This window comes from Hydra vulgaris, chromosome 09, assembly GCF_038396675.1.
Source record: "Hydra vulgaris chromosome 09, alternate assembly HydraT2T_AEP".
In the NCBI taxonomy this organism is placed as follows: Eukaryota; Metazoa; Cnidaria; class Hydrozoa; order Anthoathecata; family Hydridae; genus Hydra; species Hydra vulgaris.
The window spans coordinates 25,051,946-25,077,653 of record NC_088928.1 but is presented as its reverse complement, the minus strand read 5'-3'; the positions used below and the strand labels follow the sequence as shown (position 1 = coordinate 25,077,653).

The window sequence follows — 25,708 nt, the reverse complement described above, 5'->3', positions numbered from 1 at the left end:
TAAATTTTCATCTGTTATACCATTTTACTAGTATTGCCTATTGTTAAATATTGTCTAGTATTATTATTATTAAATAGTTTTGCTAATTGTCTTTAATTATTCACCTCATAATAAGTTAAAAACAAAGATTAAAAATAACGGAAAAAAATTTATTCAAGGAAATATTTTCCTTATATTTTATAAAAAGTACTAAAAATAAACAGAAAATTTATTTTTGCTTTTTTTTTCTGTGAAATTTTTTTTTCTGAGAGAAGAATTTATTTCTTCACAATTAAGAACTAATGTTCTGTTTAATAGAATGAATCAGAACTAATTATTTTATGAATGAAATAACACTGCATAGCAAAATTTTGCAGTTGTATTGTATAAGTTTAATTTATAAAATACTCCTAAATAATTTTAATTGTTTTTTTTCCATTAATTTTACTTTTTTTTTTTTTTAGTTATATTTCTATAACTGCAAATAAATTTTATTTGACATTATATCTCAGAGAGCAAAAATTATATTGGTAAATCATGTTATAAATAATTGTTGCCTTTATTTTTTTGCCCAATTATATTGCCTTGCTATTGTATAGAAGTATTGCTAGTGTATAGTAGTATACTGTATAGTAGTGTATAGTTGCTAGTGTATAGCAACTCTTTGAAAACTTTATACATTTATTTATGCTACTTTAAAATAAAAGCATATTAATGATGGTATTTATTGCTTAGAATGTTAGTTAGATCTGCTTTAGCTATCAAGCCTGAGCTTTTCTCTTATCTTTGTTGTATCTTTTTTTTCTATAAAACTATCATCTATCAAACTATCAACTATCATGTTTGCTGCTCAAGTGAGCTATTATCTCCGGCTCAATTAACCAAATATTGAATAACACATGATTTGTTTAGCTAAGTTGCATTATTTTATAGTAGCTGTTTCTTCATTTTTGTAGTTTTCATTTATCTAGATTTTTTTGCTTATACATTAATGTTTTGGAATTTTCTTCCATCTTGATGTTTTCCTTATAAAATTTACAACTTTTTTAAGGGATCCCAATGTGGTGAGATAAGTTGTGTTTATTTCATAAACAAATGTCAGAGAATATGTTTTGAATTAATTAAAACTTACTAAAACAAATTATTTATCAAGATATTACCAAAAACCATGACAACTTTTTTGTGCGCCATTTTACTTCCATTTCTAAACTTAATTTTAGGTATGTTGCTCTACTTTTCTTTTTTAATATTTTTAAAATTTCTGGTTTGATTAATGCATGCATTTACTGTATATCTTTTTAAACAATTTATCCTTACGGATAATAATAAACAATTCGCACTTTTACAATTCTACATAGTTTACAGTTTATAAACCCTTCAAGTTTATGACATCACTGACTAGTTTTAACAAAATTTAAAAAGTAATTTATCGCTTTTCTAAATTTTTTATAAACAATTAACTTTTCAAACAAACTTTTTTCTAACTAAATGTTTTTGTTTTCTAGATTTTATTAGAGCGATCGGTTTTTAACAAATTGCTGGAAAGTTTTGAAAAATGTCTTTCTTTTTTGTATTAAATTTACATAGCACTTATATTAGTTTTGTTTTGAAAATAAAACATAAGACTTTTAAAGCATTACGTCATTATTTTATAATTTTTATACAAATATTTTCTAGAATATTATACGTAAGTTCAACATCATTCTTTTTACGTAGGAGAGTGCAGTTCGTCAGCTAGTTAAAGTTTAGATGTTCTACACCGTGAGGATGTTAGTCACCTTATTATATTCTGTATCTTATTTTATGTTTTTTTTTTCCTATTAAAATAATCTATTTATTAATAATTAGTTTCAATAAATGACAATAATATTAAGAGATGACAATTATCTTGATTTGATCAAACTTGCTGAGTATTTATTATTTGTATATTGATAAAAATTATTTTAAAAATTTTATTATTTTAAAATTCAATTTCACTTTTAAAAATGTTTAACTTTTTCTTTTTTTTTTTGAATTTAGCAAGTTAAAAGTTTTAAAAGTTTTTTTATATTTAACAAAAAGGAGAGCTGAAAAATTAAAATAATTTTGTAAATAAATATAATAAATATTAAAATATAATAATTTTGTACACTTTTTTTTTAAGGTTTATTTAAGATATGAACACAACTTGTCTTAGCACTTAGGGATCTTTTTTTTTTTTTTGCACACTTTGCACATTAGTAAAAGAATGATATTTAGTGTTGGCACATTAAATATTATTCTTTTACTATTAAGAAATCCATTTTAGTTCCAAAGTAAATAAGTTTCCTTCAATAATACTGAATGCACTTACCACACTGAATGCTCCTTTTCTTATTATACTTTTTTCTTTTTTTTTTTTAATTATAGTGTAATTCTTTAAATGTTGTGGCTAGCGCAATGGTATCAATGCTTTAATTTTCATCTTAAAGTCATGGTAGTATAATATGATTGGTTCATTTAAAGTTATGTCAGGAAATATGGTTGATCAATTTAAAAAGTTTTAGTTATATAAATTTAGAAATTACTTAAATGCCCTTGTTGTATGTGTAGCCTTGCAGTAACACTCCAGTATGTTACCAGGGTGAACAGGGTAAGCAAAGGTTTGAAACCTTTGTTTGAAAATTTATGTTTTAAACTTTGTTTTATGTTTTTTAATTAATATTGTTGGTTATTGAAAGTACATTGCTATTTAATATTTACATAAATTGACTGAAATAGGGATGGGCGCAGATGAGGCGCATACATCAATTATGGGTTTTGATTTGGGCAGAGTAGTTAATTTTTTTTCTTTAAATATAAAAAATAACCAACCAGAAATCATTACCGTGACTATTATAGCAAAATTAAAGCAGCAGTACCGTTGTGTTAGCATTTGTTAAAGTACCAGACTGAATAATCAATTTATATATATTTTGATACAATATATAAGAGGGCAACATCACTAACAATAAGTTACATAATAAAAAATAGCATATTACCCTCAATGCTTTAAAATAATCATATAAACACCAATCAGAAGCAGTAACAATGTCATGTGATGTGAACTGTTGCAGGGTTCAGGGCACTTAGGGAAAACCTGGGAAACCAGGGAAAAGTTTTTAAATTCTGAAAAATCAGAGAATACCAGGAAAATTCAGGGAACTTTTTTCAAAATCTTTAAAATTAGGGAAAACTCAGGGAATGTTTTTTAGTATTATATATAAATTGAAGTTATTTTGCAATATACAAATTTTGAGTTTTTATTTTTATTGAAAGTTGCTCACTACAGTGGTTTATAACTTTTATAATATATAGTAACCATATCTTTAGATAAATATTTAATTAAGTATAGTAATATAAGATATGACTTCAGAAAAGACAATTTTTCAAGAAGATTGGTTACAACACCATATTTACAAAGATTGGTTAGTAGGGTACACCATACTTTTAAAATTTTTGATTTTTAATTCAGCATATAATTTTTATGGTGCCACTATATGTAAATATTAAATATTTTTATTTTTATTTTATTTTTTGATAATTATTTTTACCTAGGCAGGATTGCAGTTTTCGAAAAGGTAAAATTGTTCATTTATGCATAAATGCAAGGAGGGTCAAAATTTTTAAATTATTGAAATATGAAACTATTTAGATTTTTTTATATATATATTACCATATGTTGTGAAACGTGAATAATTTTTTTTTCTAAAAAAAATAAATTTTCGTGAGGAAAAGGGCCTTTTAAGATTGAAAAAAAAAGTTAAAATATAATAAATGATAAGTTTTTTAAATAATTAAGACTTTCATTGGAATTTTTTCATTAGAAATTTTCAGACTTTATTTTTTTGAATGACGTCTTTATAGTTCAGACAAAATGACTATAATTGAAAGTGTATCGTATGATGTTGTTATTTTACTTGGGGGTTGAAGTGTAAGTTGTTTCTGACTATTACGACTTTGTAATTATGTCTTTATGAATTCATTGTGGTTTAAAAACTATATAAAAAGAGTTCGTTTTTTTATTTGCAATCATGTAAATGAAATTCTAATAAAGATATTAAATTAACTATGACTACTTCAAAAAACACAAGACTCTCTATGGAAACAAAGTTATCAACTTATTTCGGCGGATGTAAGGATCTTATTCTGTCAGAAGTGCCAACTGTAGGAGATATTTTGAGAAAAGGTCTGCTTATCCAAGAAGCTTTACTCCGAGAAGATGTTAACAGGTAATAATCAAGAAACTCAAAATTTATAAAACAAATTATACATTTAGCATTATGTTTAATATTTTTGTTTTTAGAAGGAATATTTCAGTAAGAGACCTTTCTCGACTACTAGCTGATATTGTTCTTCAGCAGTGGATGAAAGAAAATGCTCTTTTTAAACCTCCAGTGATTATTGGAAAGAAAACTTTAATGGAGAAAATTGAATTTTTCTAGAACAAGATCGAAGATATAGCACATAAGAAAGCTTCTAAGACACACTTTTCTTCTTGGGAATCAAAACTAGATCAATTGCTAGATATAACATGTTGCAAGTGTGAAATTATGCTATGTAACGAGTTCTGTTTGAAAAATTATTCTTGCGTTGATCAAGTACACATTAAGTGTACTTGTGTGAAAGAGAAAAAAACTCCCAAGGTTGAACTTCCATGGCTTAATGCCCAAAGGAGAAAAAAAGGATCTATTTCAAAATACTAGATGGGTTTTAATGACATTAAAGAGACCGCCAGACAGATTTCGCGAGAGGAGAAAAAAATGAAGAGGAAGTCTGGAGTAGAGAATAAATTAGAAATGGAAAAAAAAACAAGATAGAAAATGACAACGTTGTTGAATGTTTAATTGAGGATAATTCAGATTTAAAAAAAGAAAAGATTTCAGAAGATCCGCTTCAAAACAAGATTTGGAAAAAAAACTATAAGTCATTTAGTCATACTGCAGAAGTTTCAATAAGATATGATATTTTACCAGCAGCAACATCAGCTATTGTTACATCTTTTCTTATAGACCTTATTGAAGCGAAGTATTTGATGCCTGATATGTCTTATTTAGCTGTTGATCCTATGAAAGTAAGAAGAGCAAGGGAAGCAATAATGGAGGGAGTAATAATGTCTGAAGAAAAGTTAACTGACGAAGAAACTGTTAGAGGTTTGTTTATTGATGGAAGGAAGGACCAACTTTAGTTTTGGAACAGAATCCTCTAACAAATAAATTTCACATGAGGACTATAAAAGAAGAACATATAACTGTGAGCCTGATGGAAGATACCTTACTCATTACACACCACCTAAAGCTATACCACCAAGCAAACCAGCCAAAGAAGCCGCATTTGCTCTTTACAATTGGATGCTTCCAAGGGCAATCCATAAGTCCTTAGAAGTCGTAGGTGGAGATTCTTCAAACTCCATGACAGGTTCAGGAAAAGATGGAGGTTTGCTGTCAAATCTGGAACAATTAGTAGGGAGAAAATTATTCTGGTCTATTTGTATGCTCCATTGTAATGAATTACCATTGAGGCACATAATTGTTGAACTGGATGGCCCAACTAATTCAAAGGATGGTTTTACTGGCCCTATTGGAAAAGCTTTATCTAAAGTCAATAGCATAAAAAGATTTGAAATGTTTGAACCTATAGAACAGCTGGAACCTTTAATTGAAGTTCCTGAAAAAGTTTTCAAAACAATGTCAACAGATGCAGCTCTCTGTTATAAGTTGGTACAATGTTTGTCCACTGGCAAGATGGACATAAATCTTTCTAAAGCAAAATTTGGAAATATTTGCCACAGCAGATGGCTTACCACAGCAGATAGCTTACCACAGCAGAAACTTTCATTTTCTTCTATATGAGTGATCACACTTTTACTGGTGATGTTCTTCGAAAGTTTCATTTAATCGTTAAAAAGGTAGCTTAGGGATATTTCCACATGTGGTATGAAATCAAAGTAAAAGACCCACAGTTTTGCCCACTCAGAATCTCTTATTTTAACGCTTTTGTCAAGCTCAGATGAAGGATTGAGGAAGTTTGCCATTAAAACAGTTAAAGATATAAGGAAAACATCGCAGTTTGGAGTTTGTGACCTTACACAGCTGTAAGGTCACAAAAAAAGGTTTTTCTCAATACAGAAGCTTTGTCAATCAAAGAGCTAATAGATTGGGAGACGGAAAAAATATCAGAACCAGTGTTTACATGCCAAATTTCTACATACGATCTTGACATATATCTGGTCACTCGTTTTGAAGCTCCGTACTTTCCTCTTTACACCCAATCTTGTGAAAGGGCAGTAAAAGAAGTTACAGAAGCAGTACTTTCCGTTTGTGGTTTTGAAGAAAGAGACGGGTTTGTGAGAGCGAATAAAAAACAGAAAAACTTTGCTCGAGCTAAAATCAAAAAAAAATTTTAGTTTTTAACAAAAATGTAAACAAAAACATTATGACTATATTATAACTTAACATTGTTTTGTTTTTAATGTTGTTAAGCTAAACAATGTTGTTAAGCTGAACTATAAAGATGTCATTCAAAAAAATAAAGTCTGAAAATTTCTAATGAAAAAATTCCAATGAAAGTCCTAATTATTTAAAAAATTTATCATTTAATATATTTTAACTTTTTTTTTTCAATCTTAAAAGGCCCTTTTCCTCACGAAAATTTTTTTTTTTAGCAAAAAAAATTATTCACGTTTCACAACATATGGTAATATATATATAAAAAAATCTAAATAGTTTCATATTTCAATAATTTAAAAATTTTGACCCTTCTTGCATTTATGCATAAATGAACAGTTTTACCTTTTCAAAAACTGCAATCCTGCCTAGGTAAAAATAATTTTTTTTCAATTTTTTTTTTGGAAGTTAATATTTACATATAGCGGCACCATAAAAATTATCTGCCGAATTGAAAATCAAAAATTTTAAAAGTATGATGTACCGTATTAGTTAGTTCCACGCTCATGCAAAAACTAAAGCTCATTGCAAAAGATGTAAAAAATTGTTTGAATTGTTTTATATGGGTATTCAGGCTGTTAAAAGTCATGATGTAGGTATTTATATAAACTTTTTCAATGTGAGAGTGAAAATTAAAAAGAAATAATGTTTGATTAGTTCTTGATTTTATATTACAATCTCAGTTTTTAATAGATTTTAATCGACCTTGTTGTTGCTGCTATTGTTTTCACACTACTATTTCAAGTTTTGCAAGTTAAACTGACTGTGACAAAAAAAGATAAAATTAAAATGTTAGACATTTTTGAAACCTAAATGTTTAATCTTTTAATTATCTTATTTTAGGTAAAAAGCATCAATCTGCTGCAAAGCCTGTTAGCTGTTTCTTTGTTAATGGAAAAGAGTTGCAAGCTGAGCCACTTAGATTTGAAGAAAAAAATACGACATTTTCCACCAAAAAACAAACAAATATTGATTCCTCAATTAAATCATCCTTATCAACTAATGCTGAGATCATATGGGCATTGAAATCTGCTGTGAAATCAATGTGCTGCTACTCTAATTATTCATGTGTAAATTTAAGCAACACTTTTAAAAGGATTTTTAAAAGTGTTGCTTAAAAGATTTTTAGAAAGTTTGCTGACAGCAAAGTAGCAGAAGATTTCACCATGAGTTCCTCAAAAGTATTATACATTGTTAATCATGGACTGTTGTTATACTTCAATACACTCTTATAAGAAGAAATCAAAAAATCAGATTGTTACATCCTATTCTTTTGATGAGAGTTTAAACGACATAACCCAAGCATGTCAGATGGACCTACTCGTTCGATATTGGGATATCAATGACAAGGTCAAAGTACGATATTGGACATCAGCTTTTCTTGGTTCATTCTACAGCTTCTGACCTTCAACATTTCAACAAAAACTTCTGACCTTCAAACATTTTAACAAAAATTTATCAAGATTTGATTCAAGTAAAATGTTTCAAGTTCGCATAGATTGACCCTTTACAAATTGGAAAGATCTAAATAAGCACAGAAGAACAACGAGATGCCACAGCTTATAAATATTGGAAGTTGCTCCTTGCATGTAATTCATGGTGCCTTTCTGAATCAACCACATGGAATAATAAAGAAACTCTGAAAGGGTGTTAGCAAATTCTTCATGACAGCCCGGCTAGGCGTCAAGATTATGAACAGTCACAAATGCAAAAAAATACCCTCTTTTCTTTTGTGCAAGGTGGGTTGAAAGCAAATCTGTTGCAGATCGTGGCATTGAAATCTGGCCTAATATATGCAAGTTAATTGAGTTTTGGAAAAGTTACCATCTTCAAAGCAACCCAAATCAAAAAGCTTTTTAATTGTCAAAAAAGCTGTTAAAGACGAATTTATTCTTTTAAAGTTTTAAGTTTTCAGCTTTGTTGCCAGCATATTAGAGCCATATTTATTGGCATACCAAACTGACAAGCCAATGATTCAATTCCTGTATAGTAACTTAAAAAGACTGTTGCAGACCATATTGAGTTTGTTTGTGAAACACGAAGTTATTGATAATTGGTCTATACCAGAAGTTGACTTTCATAAAAAAGATAATCTACTTTGCAGCTGAAACAAGATTAGCTTCTTTATGAAAGAAAGATATAATAACAATTATTGATATTCAAAGTTTCAAAAAAGTTTGCACTAATGTGTATGTACGATTATTTGAAATTTTCATAGAGTGAACTCCATTAGGGTCTATCATTGTACGCAATTCTCAGGTTTTTAGCCTTAATGCATTGTTAACAATGACTCCAAAAAAAGCTGAAAAGAAGTACAAATCTTTATTGAACCAATTGATTAGCTTAAAGTATCTTTCACCAGTCTTTTCTGATAAAGCTATAAATCAATTTACCAATTTCTTTAGAGAATCAAGGTTTTATTAAAACAATAAGTATAAGAGGTAATGTAGACGGCTTCTATTTTAAAAAGTGCAATTTAGAAAAATATAACGAGTTGGCATCAACTGTCAAATTACTTTTGACACTGAGTCATGGACAAGCTTCATTTGAGAGGTTGAGAGGTTTTAGTGTAAATGCCGCAATACTCGAACAAATTCTGAATGAAAAATCAATAACTGCAAGATGTTTAGTTAAAGATCATATGCTATCAAATAATCTTCAGCCATATAATATTGAAATTACAATTCTGATAAAAATATTAAGGGAACATAGATTCAGTTGTGAAAGTATTATATCCTTCAACATTAACAAGGAAAATTTTATACTTTTCACCACCCAAGCTCAGGTAAAAAGTACTTGAAATTGGGTGAAAATCAGGGAAAACTTAGGGAAAATGGATTTCTAAAACTGCCATGAACCCTGCTACTGTTATTACTAATTATTACAGATTTTACAAACAATAAAAACAAAATTAAATTCAACATCTTTTTCCAAAAAATTGGTTTGGTAAAAGTAAGCAAAATAAGTTGGCAAATATCTCTATACGTAGGTATATACGTAGGTAGATATGTAGGTAGATATACATTTTTGGGTTGTTTGTCTTTAATACAAGAAGTTGTAAGATCAAACCCTAATTAGTTTTTTCTGTAAAAAAAAAAAAAGCTTTAATAGTCTCCTCTACAATAATGACCCATCATTTTTGGGTCACTACTATAGAGTAATTAAATATGAAAGAAGAATGTTTGTGAAGATCCTCAAAAATTTTAAATAATAAATTATATAATAAATTATAGTTACTGTATTTAAAGATTATATTTAAATATTAACAAAATTGAAACTTATTAAAATGATTAGCTTTGAAAAATACATTATTTAGGAACCTCATGCAAATGGACCACTGTATGGAGAAATTGCTTTTTATCAGCGCGTTGCTAAAGCCGAGTACAGTAAATATTTTCTATTTTCCTCATTTTTATTTTTTGCATTTTTTTTTTAATTTGTGGTTTTCAAACTTTATTAATATTTTTTAGTTAATTTAATTGAATTTTTTGATATTTTTTAAAATTAAACCTAAATTTTATTTTTCATTACAGTTGATGAATGGCTAAAATCTAAAAAGAAAATGTTTGTGGGAATCCCACGCTATATTGCAACTGGTTCTTTTGATGATGGCAGTATAAAATATAGGTTTTTAGTTATGGAACGATTTGGAACAGACATAGAAAAAGTTTTTAAACAATGTAATATGAAATTTCCTGAAAAGACCGTTTGTTCTCTAGCACTTCGAATTGTAATATATTTACTACATGTTTTTTTTAAATTAGAGCTATAAAGAAAATTTAATATTTATATTTCCATTGTTTTTAAAGTATTTAATTTGTTTAGATAGAGGCATTAGAATATATCCACAGCAAAGAGTATGTTCATGCCGATATCAAATCTTCAAATTTAATGCTTGGTTGGAAAAAATCGACAGAAAAACAAGTATTTAAAGTTGATTATGAATTTTACTTTTTCGAAGGCATGGTTTCAAAAGTATAGGTTAAATTTAAGGTGGTCTGTAAAAATTAGGTTGGCCCATAAAAAATAGTAGGGTCTGTAAAAACAAAATAACAGATTTTAATTGTCCACGAGATTATTTTTGTTTTTGTTATTAAGTTAAAAAATAAACTTTTTCTTGTTCTTTGTCAGTGTCATTGCATTTCTAATTAAGACTCATTCCTCCTTCAGCTATATTGTTTACAACTAGCATGTGTGCAGTCACTTCATAAAACTTCTTAACGACTAGATCAGATGTCCTTTGCCACACATTAGATTTTTAAATATTTAAGACTTCCCTTAGTCTTTTCTGTCAGTGGATTCTTTTAGTTATTCAGATTTACTTGTCAACTTTACATGCCAAGGGAAGTCTGCCAATGCTGGTTAATGTAGATTTTGTAACATCTTTTCTTTGATTGATGCTGAAACTCTTTTTTTTCCTTATTTTCCTGTTGCATGTTCTTTAATATTTGATCCTGGAACAGTTTATCAGATGCTGTACAACATATTGGTTCATTGACAGCTATTGTTGCTAAAATTGTTTGAATAGTGCAGTTAATGAGTTTGAAGTTTGAAATTTGAGTACTCATGGGATCTCCCATGAGTACTCTTTGCGGGTACTCGGGAGAGAAGCGTTAACAATAAACAAGCAATAACTATAACATTTCAATTTACAACATCATTTTTCAACATTTCTTAAACAAGCGATGACTATAACATTTAACTATAACAATATTATGTTTCTTTTATATAGATTAAAAAGATTTATTACATAGCGTATTTATTGCATAACAAGGTAAATTCATTTAAAATTTTAATTAATTCATTCAAAAGTTAATAACTTTTTTTTCTTTTTCTTCTCTTACTTTTCATATCAAGTTTTTCGATGTAATTATTATAATATTATTATGTTTATTTATTTTATTATTTAAAATATTTTTAATGCAACTTTACTGTTATTTGAAATGAAAAAGTTTAAAGCTCATATAGTTTAATTGCATTGTAAATTATAGTTATGAAAATGTAAGCGGAGGAGAAACTCACATTAGAGTATTTTAAAAATGTTATTGTTTTTATTTAAAAATATAAAATGCTAAGCGTTTCATAATTTAATCCAATCAAAATGTGCGTTTTACATTATAATCCAATTGTAACATATTCCATATTTTATCCACATGAATTCGAATTAAGCATTCTTATTGACTTAAAATACATTGTGTTTATGATGTGTTTTAAAAGTCATTTTTCAAATGTTGATTTTTCTAAGCGACGTTAATAACATAACAAATTTTATCATCATAATTATCATAATAATTAACATAACAAATTTTATCACAAAACAGCAAGACAATAAGTAATAAAGAATTATTTTATTTTAATTTTTTAGATGCTGATATAAAATTATTTTAAATTGAGTTTGGGCAGAAATTTAAGGGCCCATTCCGGTATACCGGTATCAAAATCGGCCTGGATATGTATATATATAATAATTTATGGGTATCTTTACGAGTTAGCAAGTTAATCTTCTGAGCTGCACAACAAATGTGTTTGGTAGAATGACATCATCGCAATGAATGGCATAATCATTGCAACTTTTTAGAATTTTCTTCAGCCAGATAGGCATTGAATTGACTGGCTCAAGGTTTGCAGATTAAAAAAAAATCTGAAGATTAGAAGATATGAAGAATATAAATAAAATTTTAAATATTTTTAAATTTTAATTTTTTTTTTGAGCTTTTATAAATAAAATATGAAAGTTAACAAAATAATAATAATAAACAGAATTCTTAAAAATATACATATGTATACAGAATTCTTTTATTTTTCCTATTACTTATTATTTTTTAAGAGAAAATATACAAATAAATATAGTGAAATATATACACATAAATAGAAATACTGACTAAAATACTAAATGACATTAGGAGGAAATGTCATTAAAGGAAAACATTAAATGTTAACTGCAGTATTAATGTTTAGATTTTTTGTTGCTGTCTTCTGTTTTATTAATGCTTTTTGTTTTTTATCTTTTTTTTTGCCTTTTTCTTTTCATTGCACAGTGGGCCAAGATCAGTATTAAACAAACAAAAAATTATAACTCCTTTATTTTTTAAAGTTTTCAGATTGAAATTTTTATCAGTGATAAAAATTTCAATCTGAAAAGGAAGATGAAGATCTTTTTTTTAAAAAAAAGTTTTTTTTTAATATTTGATGATGCAGGCACCCTAAACACTCTAATAGAAAAGGGTGTATAGGGCATTAGTGATTTTAAACATAACTGTTGGTTATTTTTAGAAACAGTTTTTCCCAGATTTGAAGCATTAATTAAAATCTTTGTTTAGTGGTCCCTTTATATTAACAAAGAAACATTTATTAGATATTTTATCAAAATCAGAGTAAAAATATACAAAACTTAAAATTAAAAAAAAGCTACAATGAAAGTTTAATACAATCTTCATTAAGCTAAAGTTTTGAATGCACCTCGAACTCTTTCTTAAAGAGCTAATAACTGGATCTGAACTGCACAATAATCTTCACATAACATCTTCATTTGTGACTTTTCTTGAATATTTTATGTGCAATTTGAGGCATTGGGAACCATAGATACAGAGAAATGTAGAATTCTGCTGTTTCTTTGGTATATTTTCAAGTTCTTCAGCGTTAATTTGATGTTTGCACGATAAAACACAAAGAAATATGTAGAAATGTTTCATGAGATTTTTATCTAAGCCAAGTATTTCTTATAGTTTCTGAATATTTTTGTGTTGTGTTTCCATCATTTGTTGTACCTGAACCACTGCTTTTTAGTACAACTACAATTAAACCTAAGTGATCTTTCATCTTTTATTGAACAATAATCTTTTTTTTTATATAACAATTTCTTTAGCATCTTCTCCTCTAACTTGCCACGTTCCTTATTCAATTCTATAACTTAAATGAAGGCAGTATTCAAAGTATCTAATCTATGCATGTAATGTGCTCAATCCAAACTCAGTGGAAATTTTATTAGAGATTATTGAAAAAGCAACATTTAGATAGTTCATATTTGAGCAATGGGTCAGTCCATAAATAATACATATATAAAAAGAATACTTGAAAAGAACTTAAAGGCAAAACTAAAGTAGCCACTTTTCTATCAATAATTTTGCATTCTAACTTATGTTTGATAATTAATTGGAACTGAATATTATTTCCGTGGTCAGTAATTGAGAGCAATTGGTCCCGCTTCCCGACCAAGCCTGCTCGTGTTAAAATTCTACACACTAGTAAAGTATGTAGAATTCTAACATGTTACTTTATAACACAAACAGAAATTCCAAGCGCAGATGCTAGACAAGTAATGTTGACCTGTGAATGTTGTCTAATCATCCTAAACTTTTGCTGGCTAAATACCTATACCCAATGGATGAAACCAGACCAGTTGAGCATAGATTCTTTTAACTCGAACTTTTCTTTATGTTTTGCAGACCACCTTAATTTTAAGACAAGTAACTAATACTGTTAATGATGTGATGAAGTTTGGTTTCAAGATTTACTATTGCAATTCTACAGCCTTGATTATAAATTTTTATATTTTAAATTGAGAGCATGTTATTGACAAGTATTAAATTCTGTTAGATTTTTTAAGTTTCTTGGGCACAATTGTTGACCCATCACCGACAATTATTTTTTTTAAAAAGCCATCATTGATTTTCTTTGTTAGATAAAAACTCATTTTAAACTAATGTTTTTCATTCAGACACTATCTTATCAGGTAATTCTGAAACATTTGTTTTTTGTGTGAATTGTCAATTCAGTACAACAACAACCTCTACTTGCACAACAATGACCTCTACTCAGGGATTATCTTTTTCCCAATATTTCCGGAATTCTAGATATTTTTCTCAACTTTTAGTTGTTCCGGATATCCAAAACATTTTTCATACCTACAAGTTTAGGAATATTTTTTTGTAATATATTTCTTTTTTAAGCTTTTTCACTCATCAATCATAGAAAAATTAAGAAAAGTTTGAAAAAAAATTTGGAAACAACTCAGCAAAAAAGCAAAATTAGGAGGAAAATAAAGGAAAGTATATTACAGACTTTTTCCAGAAGATTTACCCTAACAATTTTCTGGATTTTTAAAATATGACCTGGATGATCTATGTTTATTTGCACAACAAAGACCTCTACTTGCACAACAAAAGCCTTATACTTGCACAACAATTAGTAAGCGATCGGGGCCCCAGCTAAAAATAAGACTTTTTACAAATCCATTTGCGACAAATTGATAAGATTTAGCAGGGGTTGATTGCAGTGGTTCGGAAAAAATTATAATACTTTATATATGAGTGAGTTTGGTTTTTGTTATCTTCCCTTACATGTGTGTTAAATGTATACATGTGTACTAAATACATGTGTGTTAAATATATTTTTTTTAAATTTATTCATTATCTTTATTTGTTGTTGTTGTTGTTGTTGTTGTTGTTATATTTACAAATACATATAGAACAAATAAAATGTGGCACAACAACAAAGTTGCAAAAACAAATTGAAAAAAAAAAACATTCTCTAAATATATCTAGCTTAAAAATATCTATTTATGTAATTAAAAAAAATATTAATACAAACAGGTCGAAGTTTTCTTCTGTGATTTTTGCAGTTATAACTCTCTAAAAATCTTAAATTTGTCAGATAAAGCATTTCCTACTACATTTATAATGTGCTTTCGGACATTGTCTGAGAGTTAGAGGGTTGTAATTCGTCAATATAGGAATGTCAATAATGTTGTGAGTTGAATACCGATTAACTCAAACTTTTGTTATCTTGAGCTGTTTCATTTAGTCTCTTGATTACTAATAGAATTACTTAAGAGTTAAACAGATTCTATCTGTTGACCATCCTCGCGCCCCTTCTCCATTTATTAGGCTGGCACAGATGTATTTTTAATACATTGTTTCCAGTTCAGGATGTTGAATGCTGGATCTTCTTGATTCAATGCATGAGTTTTGCTTGTGTCTTTGTTTTTATGACTAGGCAACTCATTCTATTATCTCCTAATGAGGGTACAGCTCTAAAACTCAGTTTTATGGTTCTGAGGCCGGCTGGTAGTCAGGTTTCCCGAACTCTGTGGTAGCTCTCAGTGAGGCTGATTCCATCAACAGCTGAAAAATATCAAAGTATTAAGAGTGCCATGTTGCGCATGGATGGTGTCCCTGTTCGTACTTTTGGTGTGCATTGTCAAGGCCACATTTAAGCCTTTTGTTATGGCTTAGGGTTTATTAATAGTAATGAGGCAATCGCTTGGGCTATTAGATAGAGTACTGAGTACTGTCTATGCCTTAAGTCAAGTTCTTTAACAAATTTAAAAATGAATAAAGTACCAAAAACTATAGAACACAAAAAACCATCATCATCACCAAGTTCTCTAAATCTATTTGTGGCCTTTAAAGTAACTTTTCACTAATATTTGTGGCCTTCAAAGTAACTTTTCTTCTGGTGAGTCTTATCTCTTGCAAAGTTCACCAGACGTACTTGCTTTTTGTGAGACTAATTTGAGTTCAGCTATCTCATCTTGTTGGTTATCTTTCTTTAATTTGTAAAGACTCCAATAGTCACATGCTTGACCTTGGCATTTACATTCGTAAAAATTCACTCATTTGTTGGTAAACTAGGTTTAAATCCACAGACAATTCTTTTATTTGCTTTCGTTTAGCACCACTTCACTCTATCGTCTTTCTCTTTGCTCTATATCACTCTCCTTCATCTCAAGACTGCACTTTTTTTGATCTCACTTTATCCATCAGCCAATATTGTTGTTGTTGGTGACTTTAACACTTATCACACTGAATGACACAATCTCTAACTCAAATAGTCAACTTTCCAACTTTCTTTCTAAACAACCCGAATCATTTACCTTCTCTACTCAACTTATGTCTTATTTCTGAACCTAGTTAGTGCTTATTTTCTCCACATTCACCCTTAGGTGCTTCTGATCATGGTTTGATCTCTCTAAAACTATTATTGCATTCTTTTTCATCATCTGCATCCCTCTATCACCTCTTACAACTACCTTAATGCTGACTGGGACTCTTTTCATGATTTTCTTCATGATGGCCCTTGGGTAAAAAATTTTCGTCTTCCTGCTGACAAATGTGCTTCTTGCATAACTTCGTGGATTTAGGCTGGCATGGAATCTTTTATTCCCTCTCAATGATTCCAGGTCAAGCCTAACTCTTCTCCATGGTTTTCCTTACATTATGCTGCAATTGAAACCATTACTTCCATATCTATCAGCAAAACAATTCTCCAGAAAACAGACATCTGTTTATTACTGCTGGAAACCATTGTAAAAAGGTTTTGTCTAACGCCAAAGCCTGCTATCCTCAGGTCATGAAATCTTGTATTTCATCACAAAAATTATGCTCTCATGCCTTCTGGAGAATCTTTAATAGTATCAATAATAAGGGCAAATCTGTTATTCCGGCTCTCTTGTATGGTTCAGATTTTGTTACCTCACCCAAAGACAAAGCTGAATTATTTGCTAAGAACTTTTTATCAATATCATCTCTTGATTCCACTAGTTGCATTTTACCTGATATAGCCATCAAACAGGTTGATCCATTTCTTGACATTTGTATCACTCCAGCTTCTGTATCTAAAGTGATTTCCTGGTAAGACTCTTCTACAGCTTGTGGTCTGGACAACATACCTGTTATAGTCTTGAAGTGTTCTCCGGAGCTGCAGTCTAAACTTTCAAAACATTTAGCAAGTGCTTATCAGAGTCTTGTTTTCCAGCCTGCTGGAAAGCGGCATCTGTTATCCTAATTTTCAAAAATTTTGGAAAAAGCTACTGTCCCATTAGTCTTCTTCCTATCATAAGCAAGGTTTTTGAATCTCTAATTAACAAATACTTAATCTCTCATCTTGAATCTAATAACTTACTTTCTGATCATCAATATAGATTTTGATCTTTTCGTTCTACAGCTGATTTGCTAACAGTAATAACCGATAGGTTTTATCATGCATTAGATAAAGGTGGAGAGGTTAAGACTATTGCTCTTGACATTTCTAAAGCTTTTGATAAAGTTTGGCATGCTGGTCTTCTCCATAAGCTTTCTTCTTACGGTGTATCTGGTAACATCTTTAAGATTATTGAATCCTTCCTTTACATTGTATAAAAGTTGTCCTTGATGGACAGCACTCTTCTTCATATCCTGTAACTTCAAGGGTTTCTCAAGGTTCAATCCTTGGCCCTATACTCTTTAATTTACATTAACGATCTTCCAGATATTCTCACATCTAAGGTGGCATTGTTTGCTGATGATACTACCATTTATTCTTGTCATGATAAGAAGCCAACACTCTCTGATTGCTTGGAGGGGGCATTTGAGCTTGAAAAGGATCTCACTTCTGCTACAGCATGGGCTTCACAGTGGCTGGTGAACTTTAATTCAGATAAAACTCAATTTTTTTCAGCCAATCGTTATCGCAATAATTTAGATCTATATATCCTATATTTATGAACAGTAATGTACTTGATGAGTCATCTACCCTTAGTCTTCTAGGATTGAGTCTTACTTCTGATCTTTCCCGGAAACGTATATCAAATCTATAGCAAAATCAGCATCTGCTAAGGTTGCATCTCTTTATTGAGCTCGACACTTTTTTACTCTGGATTCTATTCGTTATCTCTATAAATCTCAAATCTGGCCTTGTATGGAATACTGTTGCCATATTTGGGGCAGATCTTGTAATGATGCCCTTTCTCTTATAGACAAGGTGCAAAAATGCATTGTAAACATAGTTGGACCTGCTTTTGCAGCTAACCTCCAACCATTATCACATTGTTGTAATGTTGCTTTTCTTTCTCTTTTCTATAAATACTATAATGGGCACTGCTCTAAAGAGCTAGCGTCTCTTGTGCCATCTACTAAAATTCATTCTCGTGTTACTTGTCATTCAATTAAGTCTCATCCTTTTTCTGTGGCTGTTTCTAAGTGCTCCAAAATTCTTATTCGTCTAGTTTTTTTTCTTGAACATCAGTTCTTTGGAATTCGCTTCCTTCATCTTGGTTTCCTGATTCATATAATTTGCAATCCTTTAAGTTGTCCATCAATCGTTATCTTGCTCTACAATCTTCACTTTTCTCTTCCAGTAACTTCCAACTTTAATTAGTGGTTGCTTGCAGCCTTGTTGGAAGCAAAGATGTTTAAAATAAAATCTCCTAATTGATTTCTAATAAAAATCTCTGGTTAAGTCAAATTCTGGTTAATTGGATCCACTTTGGCACTTATTGGTAGTTTGGTGAGAATTGAAGAGAGTTCTGGAGATCACTTTTGTAAGACTGTGATGGAAATGTTGTGTGAACCACAAGCTGTATAAGTGTTTAATTGAGAATTGACTTTAGCATTTAGAAACATAGAAACCGAAGTATTTGTCTAATAATTAGCTCATCTGTTTAACTGGAATTTTTTCATTGACTCTTATAATAAAAAGACATTTGTTTTCAAGAGAGATGTTCTTGTAAAAATGATTTTAAAAATGAATATTGTTTAATATAGGAACTGCACAAGAAGGTGAAAAACCCGGAATGGAAAGCTTGGCCTAAACCGACAAAAAGAAATGAGAGCTTAAATACCTGCTTGGATCCAGTTAATTAAGTATGAGGCATATTTATGCAAACATGATATGAATATATATGAATATAAACATGTGTGCTATTAAATTTAGATGATGGCATACAATATCTTTACATATTTATATAAACTTTAGTATTTATATAGTGTAGTATTGGCCAAATAAGAAGATGATGGATGTGTGGTATGACTCTAACGAGACAAAGTTTAGAAAAATAAATGTATCAAACAATGTTTTACAGAGAAGACTGAAGTAATTTGGGTATCAGCATGTAGAGAGGTAGCAGCTTCAGGAGAAAATAGTAGAGGTAGGAGTAAGAAAACTTATAGAGAATGCATTACATGTGGTTTGAACAAGCTTTAGTTAAGAAAAGAAGATGCTCAAGATTTGTTTGTATTAGAGAAACAGCTTAAAAGAGGAAGGCTAAAACTTGATAATGATGATAATGATCATCATCATCATATGAATCATGATGATGTTTCTATATAAATATACATGAATATATATACATAAAATTTATCATAAATTTTGAATTGAAAAAATTAGTATGTATCAAAGCTTATACAGCTCTGGTCACAAACCCGGCCCTGGCTGTTTTTTATTAAACTTTGACAAAAAGTCAAATTTCAATTCCAATTGTTTACTAATAACAACACCTCTATTTGCACAACAATAACCTCTACTTGCACAACAACAAACTCTACTTGCATAACAAAGTCCCCTACTCACACAACAATGAGTTTTAAAAATTTCTATAATGAACATTAGTTATAAATGCAATATGCATAATGTTACAAATGGTAAATCAGAGAATTTTAAATAGCTGCTGTTATTAATAATACTTTGGTTGCTATTTAAAATTCTCTGTTTCATGAAAATGAGAATTAGACAATCAATTCTTGATTGTCTATTTCTCATTTTCATATTTTAGTGTGTGCATTATAAAAATAGTAATTCCATTCTTTTATTTTGCAAAGCTAAATATTCCATTCTATTATTTCGGTATTAATATTATTTGCAAAGCTAAATATTCCATTCTATTAAACAACTTTCATCACTAAGACTTTTTTTCAAAAATTCTTCTTTAAAATCAAGATTACAACTTATTTTTTACTTCCTCCCAAATTTTTGAAGCAAGCATGGTTTTATACACTTTTAAAAAGTTTAATGAGCATCGTTTGTTGCTCTCTTAAATATTTTATTTGCATAATTGTTTTCCCTTCAACTTTGAATAGCATATGCAGGATTTGAATAGCATATAGAGGATTCATAGACTTTGGATAGCAAATGCAGGATTTTTTTTGTTTTTATCCTCGAGGGGAAAAATAGTTGACTTATAAATTTATACAGAAAGAGGACAATAGATGATAACTTTCCCTTCTACAAAAATAATTAAACAAAAATACTAATTAAGACTATATCCCAAAATATACAAACATTTAATAAAAATACACAATTGTTTAATTAAGTTTTGAGCTTTAATCACTTCAATGATTTAAAAATTAAAATTTAATAATAAAAAAAATACATTTATTTTTTTTATTATCAAATTTTAATTTTTAAAATTTTTTCCTTTGATTCAGCTATTTTAATCAAGTATTAAAAAAATGATGATTCACATGATATAAGTACTTAACATTTGATTCACATAATATTAGTACATAACATTTAATACATGTTAAATATGTATCAAATGTTATTTTTAAAAACTGTTTTCAAGGAAACCTAACAATGGATACATTTAGTTACAAAAGTTTAGTTAACAATGGATTTAGTTAACAATGGATACATTTAGTTACGAAAGTTTAGTTAACAATGGATACATTTAGTTACAAAAGTTTCTATTAAAACCAGAAAAATAAAAAATAACATAAAACTTTGTTTATAACTTAAAACTGACAAGAAGGAACAAATGTTTACATTTGTTTCTAAATAAATATATATATATATATATATATAAAATATATATATATATATATAATATATATATATAAAATATATATATAAATATAATATATATATAAATATAAAATATATATATAAATATAAAATATATATATAAATATAAAATATATATAGAGAGAGATAGGGAAGGAGAGGGGGAGATATGAAAAAATTATATTTATATATACACAATATAAATTATATAAGCATTGTAATGTTTTTATTTTTTTCTCTATTTAGGTTTATTTGTTGGACTATGGACTGGCTTACAGGTATGCTCCCGATGGCAAACATGTTACGTATAAAGAAGATCCTAAACGAAAGCATGATGGTACAATTGAATACACAAGTCGAGATGCTCACCGAGGTTGTGGTAAGTTTAAAGGATTAAAAGTTAAATTTATTATGTTATAATATTTATAATTAAGATTTATGAAATTTATTTCCGAAAAAAAAAAATTTATATATTTTTTAAAATGGATTTTCAAATAATCACAGTAATATTAGTTTAGATTTTTCAAAGATTATACGCCATACACCATACTTTCAAAATTTACACCATGCACCATACTTTCAAAATTCATTTCGTGTTAGAAACATGTTGTTTTTGTTTCCACCCATTCACATTCTTTTGTATATTTTTTAGTTACTGTTTTAATTTTGTCATTGAGTTTATCGACAGTCTCTTTTGAGTTCAGAAGTTTATATTTATTTGAAAACTTAACCATTATCTCTCTTTATGATGATTTTTATTTCTTGATGTGCCTTTGTTAGCCAGTTACTTAATTCACATAACTCATTTTTACATAAGGTTTTCTCAAAAAGCATAAGAATTTGATGCTTAGTTTGCTCAAACAAAGACTTTAAAATCAGTTTCTTTTTTTTTAATGCTAATACTTCATTTGAAGAGTGAATTAATCTTTCATTTAATGAATTGAATTTCAATTTTATTTTCCTTTCACCATCCTTTTGTATGACGAAACTACCTTCTGCTACTAATTATTATCCGATGGCAATTAAAAAATGATCTGATGGCTACCAATTATGACCCAATGGCAATTAAAAAATAGTACCACTTGTGTATTATATTATTATTATTTACTATAAAAACTTTTAACCGTTCAAAATAAAAGTTATAATTTATTTTAGTTCCAATATCGATTTATTTTCAATAATACTCATTTTAATTCCAATAATGAAGTGTTAACTGTTTTTATAATATTTTCTAGGATTTTTAGAGTAAAACAAGAAATTTAATAGTAAAAAAAAGTTTTAAAAAAATAATAATTACTCCATAATCTTGAGATTAGATTTTTATTTGATGCATTTAATTGACACAACTAGTCTTCTTAAGACAAAATTCTAGTTAAAATGATAGTAAATAAAGATATTATTATATTAGTATATTATGTGAAAACTTATATAATATATTAATATAATAATATCTTTATATAATATTTTAATGTAAAATCTAAATGTAAGAGTATCTAAAGGTAATAATATCTTAATGTGTTATATAAAATTTTTGTAATTCAAGTTATAAAACTTTTTAAAAGTATTATAAAATGTTATAAAAATTTTTTTTTAATTTATTTAGTTTAAAATTTCTAAATAAATGACTTGATGAAATTGAAAATAAAAATGAATTAATAATAATACTAATAAAAATAATAGCAATACTAATAACAATAATGATAACAATAATAATAGCGATAATAATAGCGGTAATAATAATAATAGTAAATGAAAGTGGAAAATTGTCAAACAAAGTTCTGATAGAAACATATATACAGAGCAATTCCACGTGATTCCATGCAATTCCATTCAATATTTTTAGGAAATTCAACATTAAGTCTCAATTTTTACACAACCTTATATTTTTAATAAATTATTATTATCCCAAAAATTCAATCATCTTATTTCAACCGTTTCCAAAGATTTTAATATTTAACTTTGCCTTTAACAAACTATTTTAAAAATCAGCTTATTAAAAAAAATGGTTTCTGTCCTTGTTCCTGTTCTGTTGCCATATATAAAATGTAAAAAAGATTGTCAAATTTACATAAAAGTAAAAATATTGTCAAATGTACAAATTATATGTTTTTTCAAAAAAGTGTTCTAATTACTGAAGTACAACGCATTTAAAAAGAGGATTATTCAAACACTTTAGATTGCTAAAAGTGAAAAAGACCTTGCAATCATGATATAAGATGACTTAAAAGAGTAGTTCCAGATAGAAATTGCGACAGGTAAATTGCACACTTGGTAAACTCAAAAAAACCTTTCGTTATCAAGATCCAAATCTTTGTAATGTTTTTGTTGTAATGTTGGATTTCAAATGCTGTTTTAAATCAAAAATAAAATAAATGATTTTGTGTTAAATATTGATGAATTATTAATTGCATCTTAGAAATTGTATTTCTAAATATTTGTAAATTTATTTAAATACCCTTAAAAATAAAAGACATGTACCAGAAAAATTATGTGCGAATATTTTAAAGGATATTTATTCAACTATTGTATTTTGATATTGAATGTTACATATATTTCAAAAGTACACATATTATTATACTTAAATTTCACTTAAGTAAGTTTGTGAAGTTGTGTACATAAGAATGCATGCACTTTACATTTTACACTCAACATCAGCTTTTGCAGGGTCTTTGGCTGGACTTGGCTTTGGCAGGGTCTTTGGCTGGAGCTCTAATCCATTTATTTCAAAATATCAAAATAATAGATACTATAAATAGAAACAGAAAGCGTATGCTTGTAACAGCCCTTCTTCTTTATAACACAATTTAAAACACAATTTTCCCTGCAAAAATTAAAAAGAGAGTGTTAAATTGTAATTAAACTTGAACTTTGAACTTTAAAATTGAACTTTGAATAAATCAGTTTGACACTTTGATTGGGTAAATAGCTTTTATATAAAGTTTTTTTTAACTTTAGTTTAAAGGTTTTTTAACTATTATTTTCAACTAACTCAGTTATGTAAAGTATTATTTACTTTTTTGCATTTATATTAAAAATGTAAAAAAACAAAATAAATCCATATTATTATTAAATAGTTTAATATAAAGTAATATTGACCTATGTTTTTTATGATAAATTATTATTTTTGAAAAGATTCCTGTTTCTCTAGTAACTTTTCAAATAACCTGAAATGACATTTTAAATCACAATCTTTTAAAACAATGTATTTGTAAAAAAAAATCAAAAGAAAGTTTATGTATTTAAGTTTACTTTAAACCTTCATTTACAAACATATGCAATTTTTCATTTATATAATTTTATGATATAATTTTTATACGCATTAAATAAGTTTATGTCTCAAATTGATTAAATAAGTTTGTCTCAAATGAAATGACTTACCATGTGCATTTTTGAATGAGCACTTTTCTGCTCATTCTTTATTTATAAGTTATATATAGTTATAAAAAGTATATATATATGTATAGTATAATATTACATATCAATTGGAATCATCATTTTTATTTATACCTTCAATAAATTTTACAACAAATTTTGTATCTACTAAAATTTACCCAAAGCTAACTCCTGTTAAAATAAATCATATAGTTTTTGCTAGTTATATTTTACTTTTAGCAATCCATGATTCTATTATGTTTATTTTTGCATTAATTATTACCTGTAAAATGTTTCACGCTGTAAAATTTCACATTTTCAAATGTTTCATATCACATGTTCTACTTATATGTAAAATCAAGTGCTCTGCTTGTTCATAAAATGTAAAATATTTTCAACTATAAAACATTACACATCACTATACAAGACATGTTTCAATTCGTGTGTAACATTTTATTGATAAGAGAAATATGACAGAAAAATGTCATGTGTTGTGTACTTTTTATCTTTTATGATAAATTTAAAAAATATCAAATATTTTTATATGCACATGTTTTTAATTTTAAATATAGTTTGTTAGTTGACTTTATATAAAATACAGTTTGTATTTAGGTTTTTTAAAAAAAAATTATTTAATAATTTTTATATTTATTGTAGCACCATCTCGTAAAGGTGACTTAGAAATTCTTGGGTATTGTATGGTTCAATGGTTATGTAGTAGATTGCCATGGGAAGATAATTTGAAGGATAAAAACTTTGTTATGGAAGAAAAAACAAAGTAAGTTTTTTTCTCTTTCAAGTTGGTAATGTTATTCAACATGTTTTTTATGCAATATATTTTACATCATTATTTATATTATCAAATGTGAAACATTGTACTAAATGTGCAACATTATACTATATGTACAATATTATACTAAATCTGCCACATTGTACTAAATTTACAACATTGTACATATTGTTTTGTTACATACCTCACATTACTTAACATATTCCACTATACTTGCATGTTCCACTATACTTGCATGTTCCACTATACTTCCATGTTCCACTATACTTTCATGTTCCACATAACAACATACTTCACTATATGTTCATTCATGCATGTTCCTTATAAGATAATTATTTAGCTTACTTATTGCTCATTTTACAAATGTTGTTCACTTTTTTTTGTTAAAAAAAGAATTTCTTAACATTTTGCCTAATAGCATAATTAATACACAAATAAATGTATGAAATTTTAGATACATGAATGATATACCCAGTTTCATAAAGAAATGTTTTCCAAATGAAAAACCAGGTGTTCTTGTTATTTACTTTATGTTCCGATTTATTTGTTGTTTTTTAATTTAATTTTTTTTATTTACAAGATGATATTT

The 25,708-nt window shown here is 27.8% G+C and overlaps 1 protein-coding gene across 2 annotated transcripts in view; it reads left to right on the top strand.

Moving 5' to 3' along the window:
* The window catches only part of LOC100197684 (serine/threonine-protein kinase VRK1), a 43,384-nt gene that overhangs the window by 3,960 nt on the left and 13,716 nt on the right, over positions 1-25,708 (top strand). For both annotated transcript variants that reach the window (XM_065805135.1, XM_065805136.1), the window contains exons 3-8: positions 9,739-9,808; positions 9,956-10,152; positions 10,248-10,346; positions 21,204-21,336; positions 24,987-25,107; positions 25,574-25,629. In XM_065805135.1, coding sequence (XP_065661207.1) covers positions 9,739-9,808; positions 9,956-10,152; positions 10,248-10,346; positions 21,204-21,336; positions 24,987-25,107; positions 25,574-25,629 — 676 coding nt within the window. The remainder of the gene's footprint in view (positions 1-9,738; positions 9,809-9,955; positions 10,153-10,247; positions 10,347-21,203; positions 21,337-24,986; positions 25,108-25,573; positions 25,630-25,708) is intronic.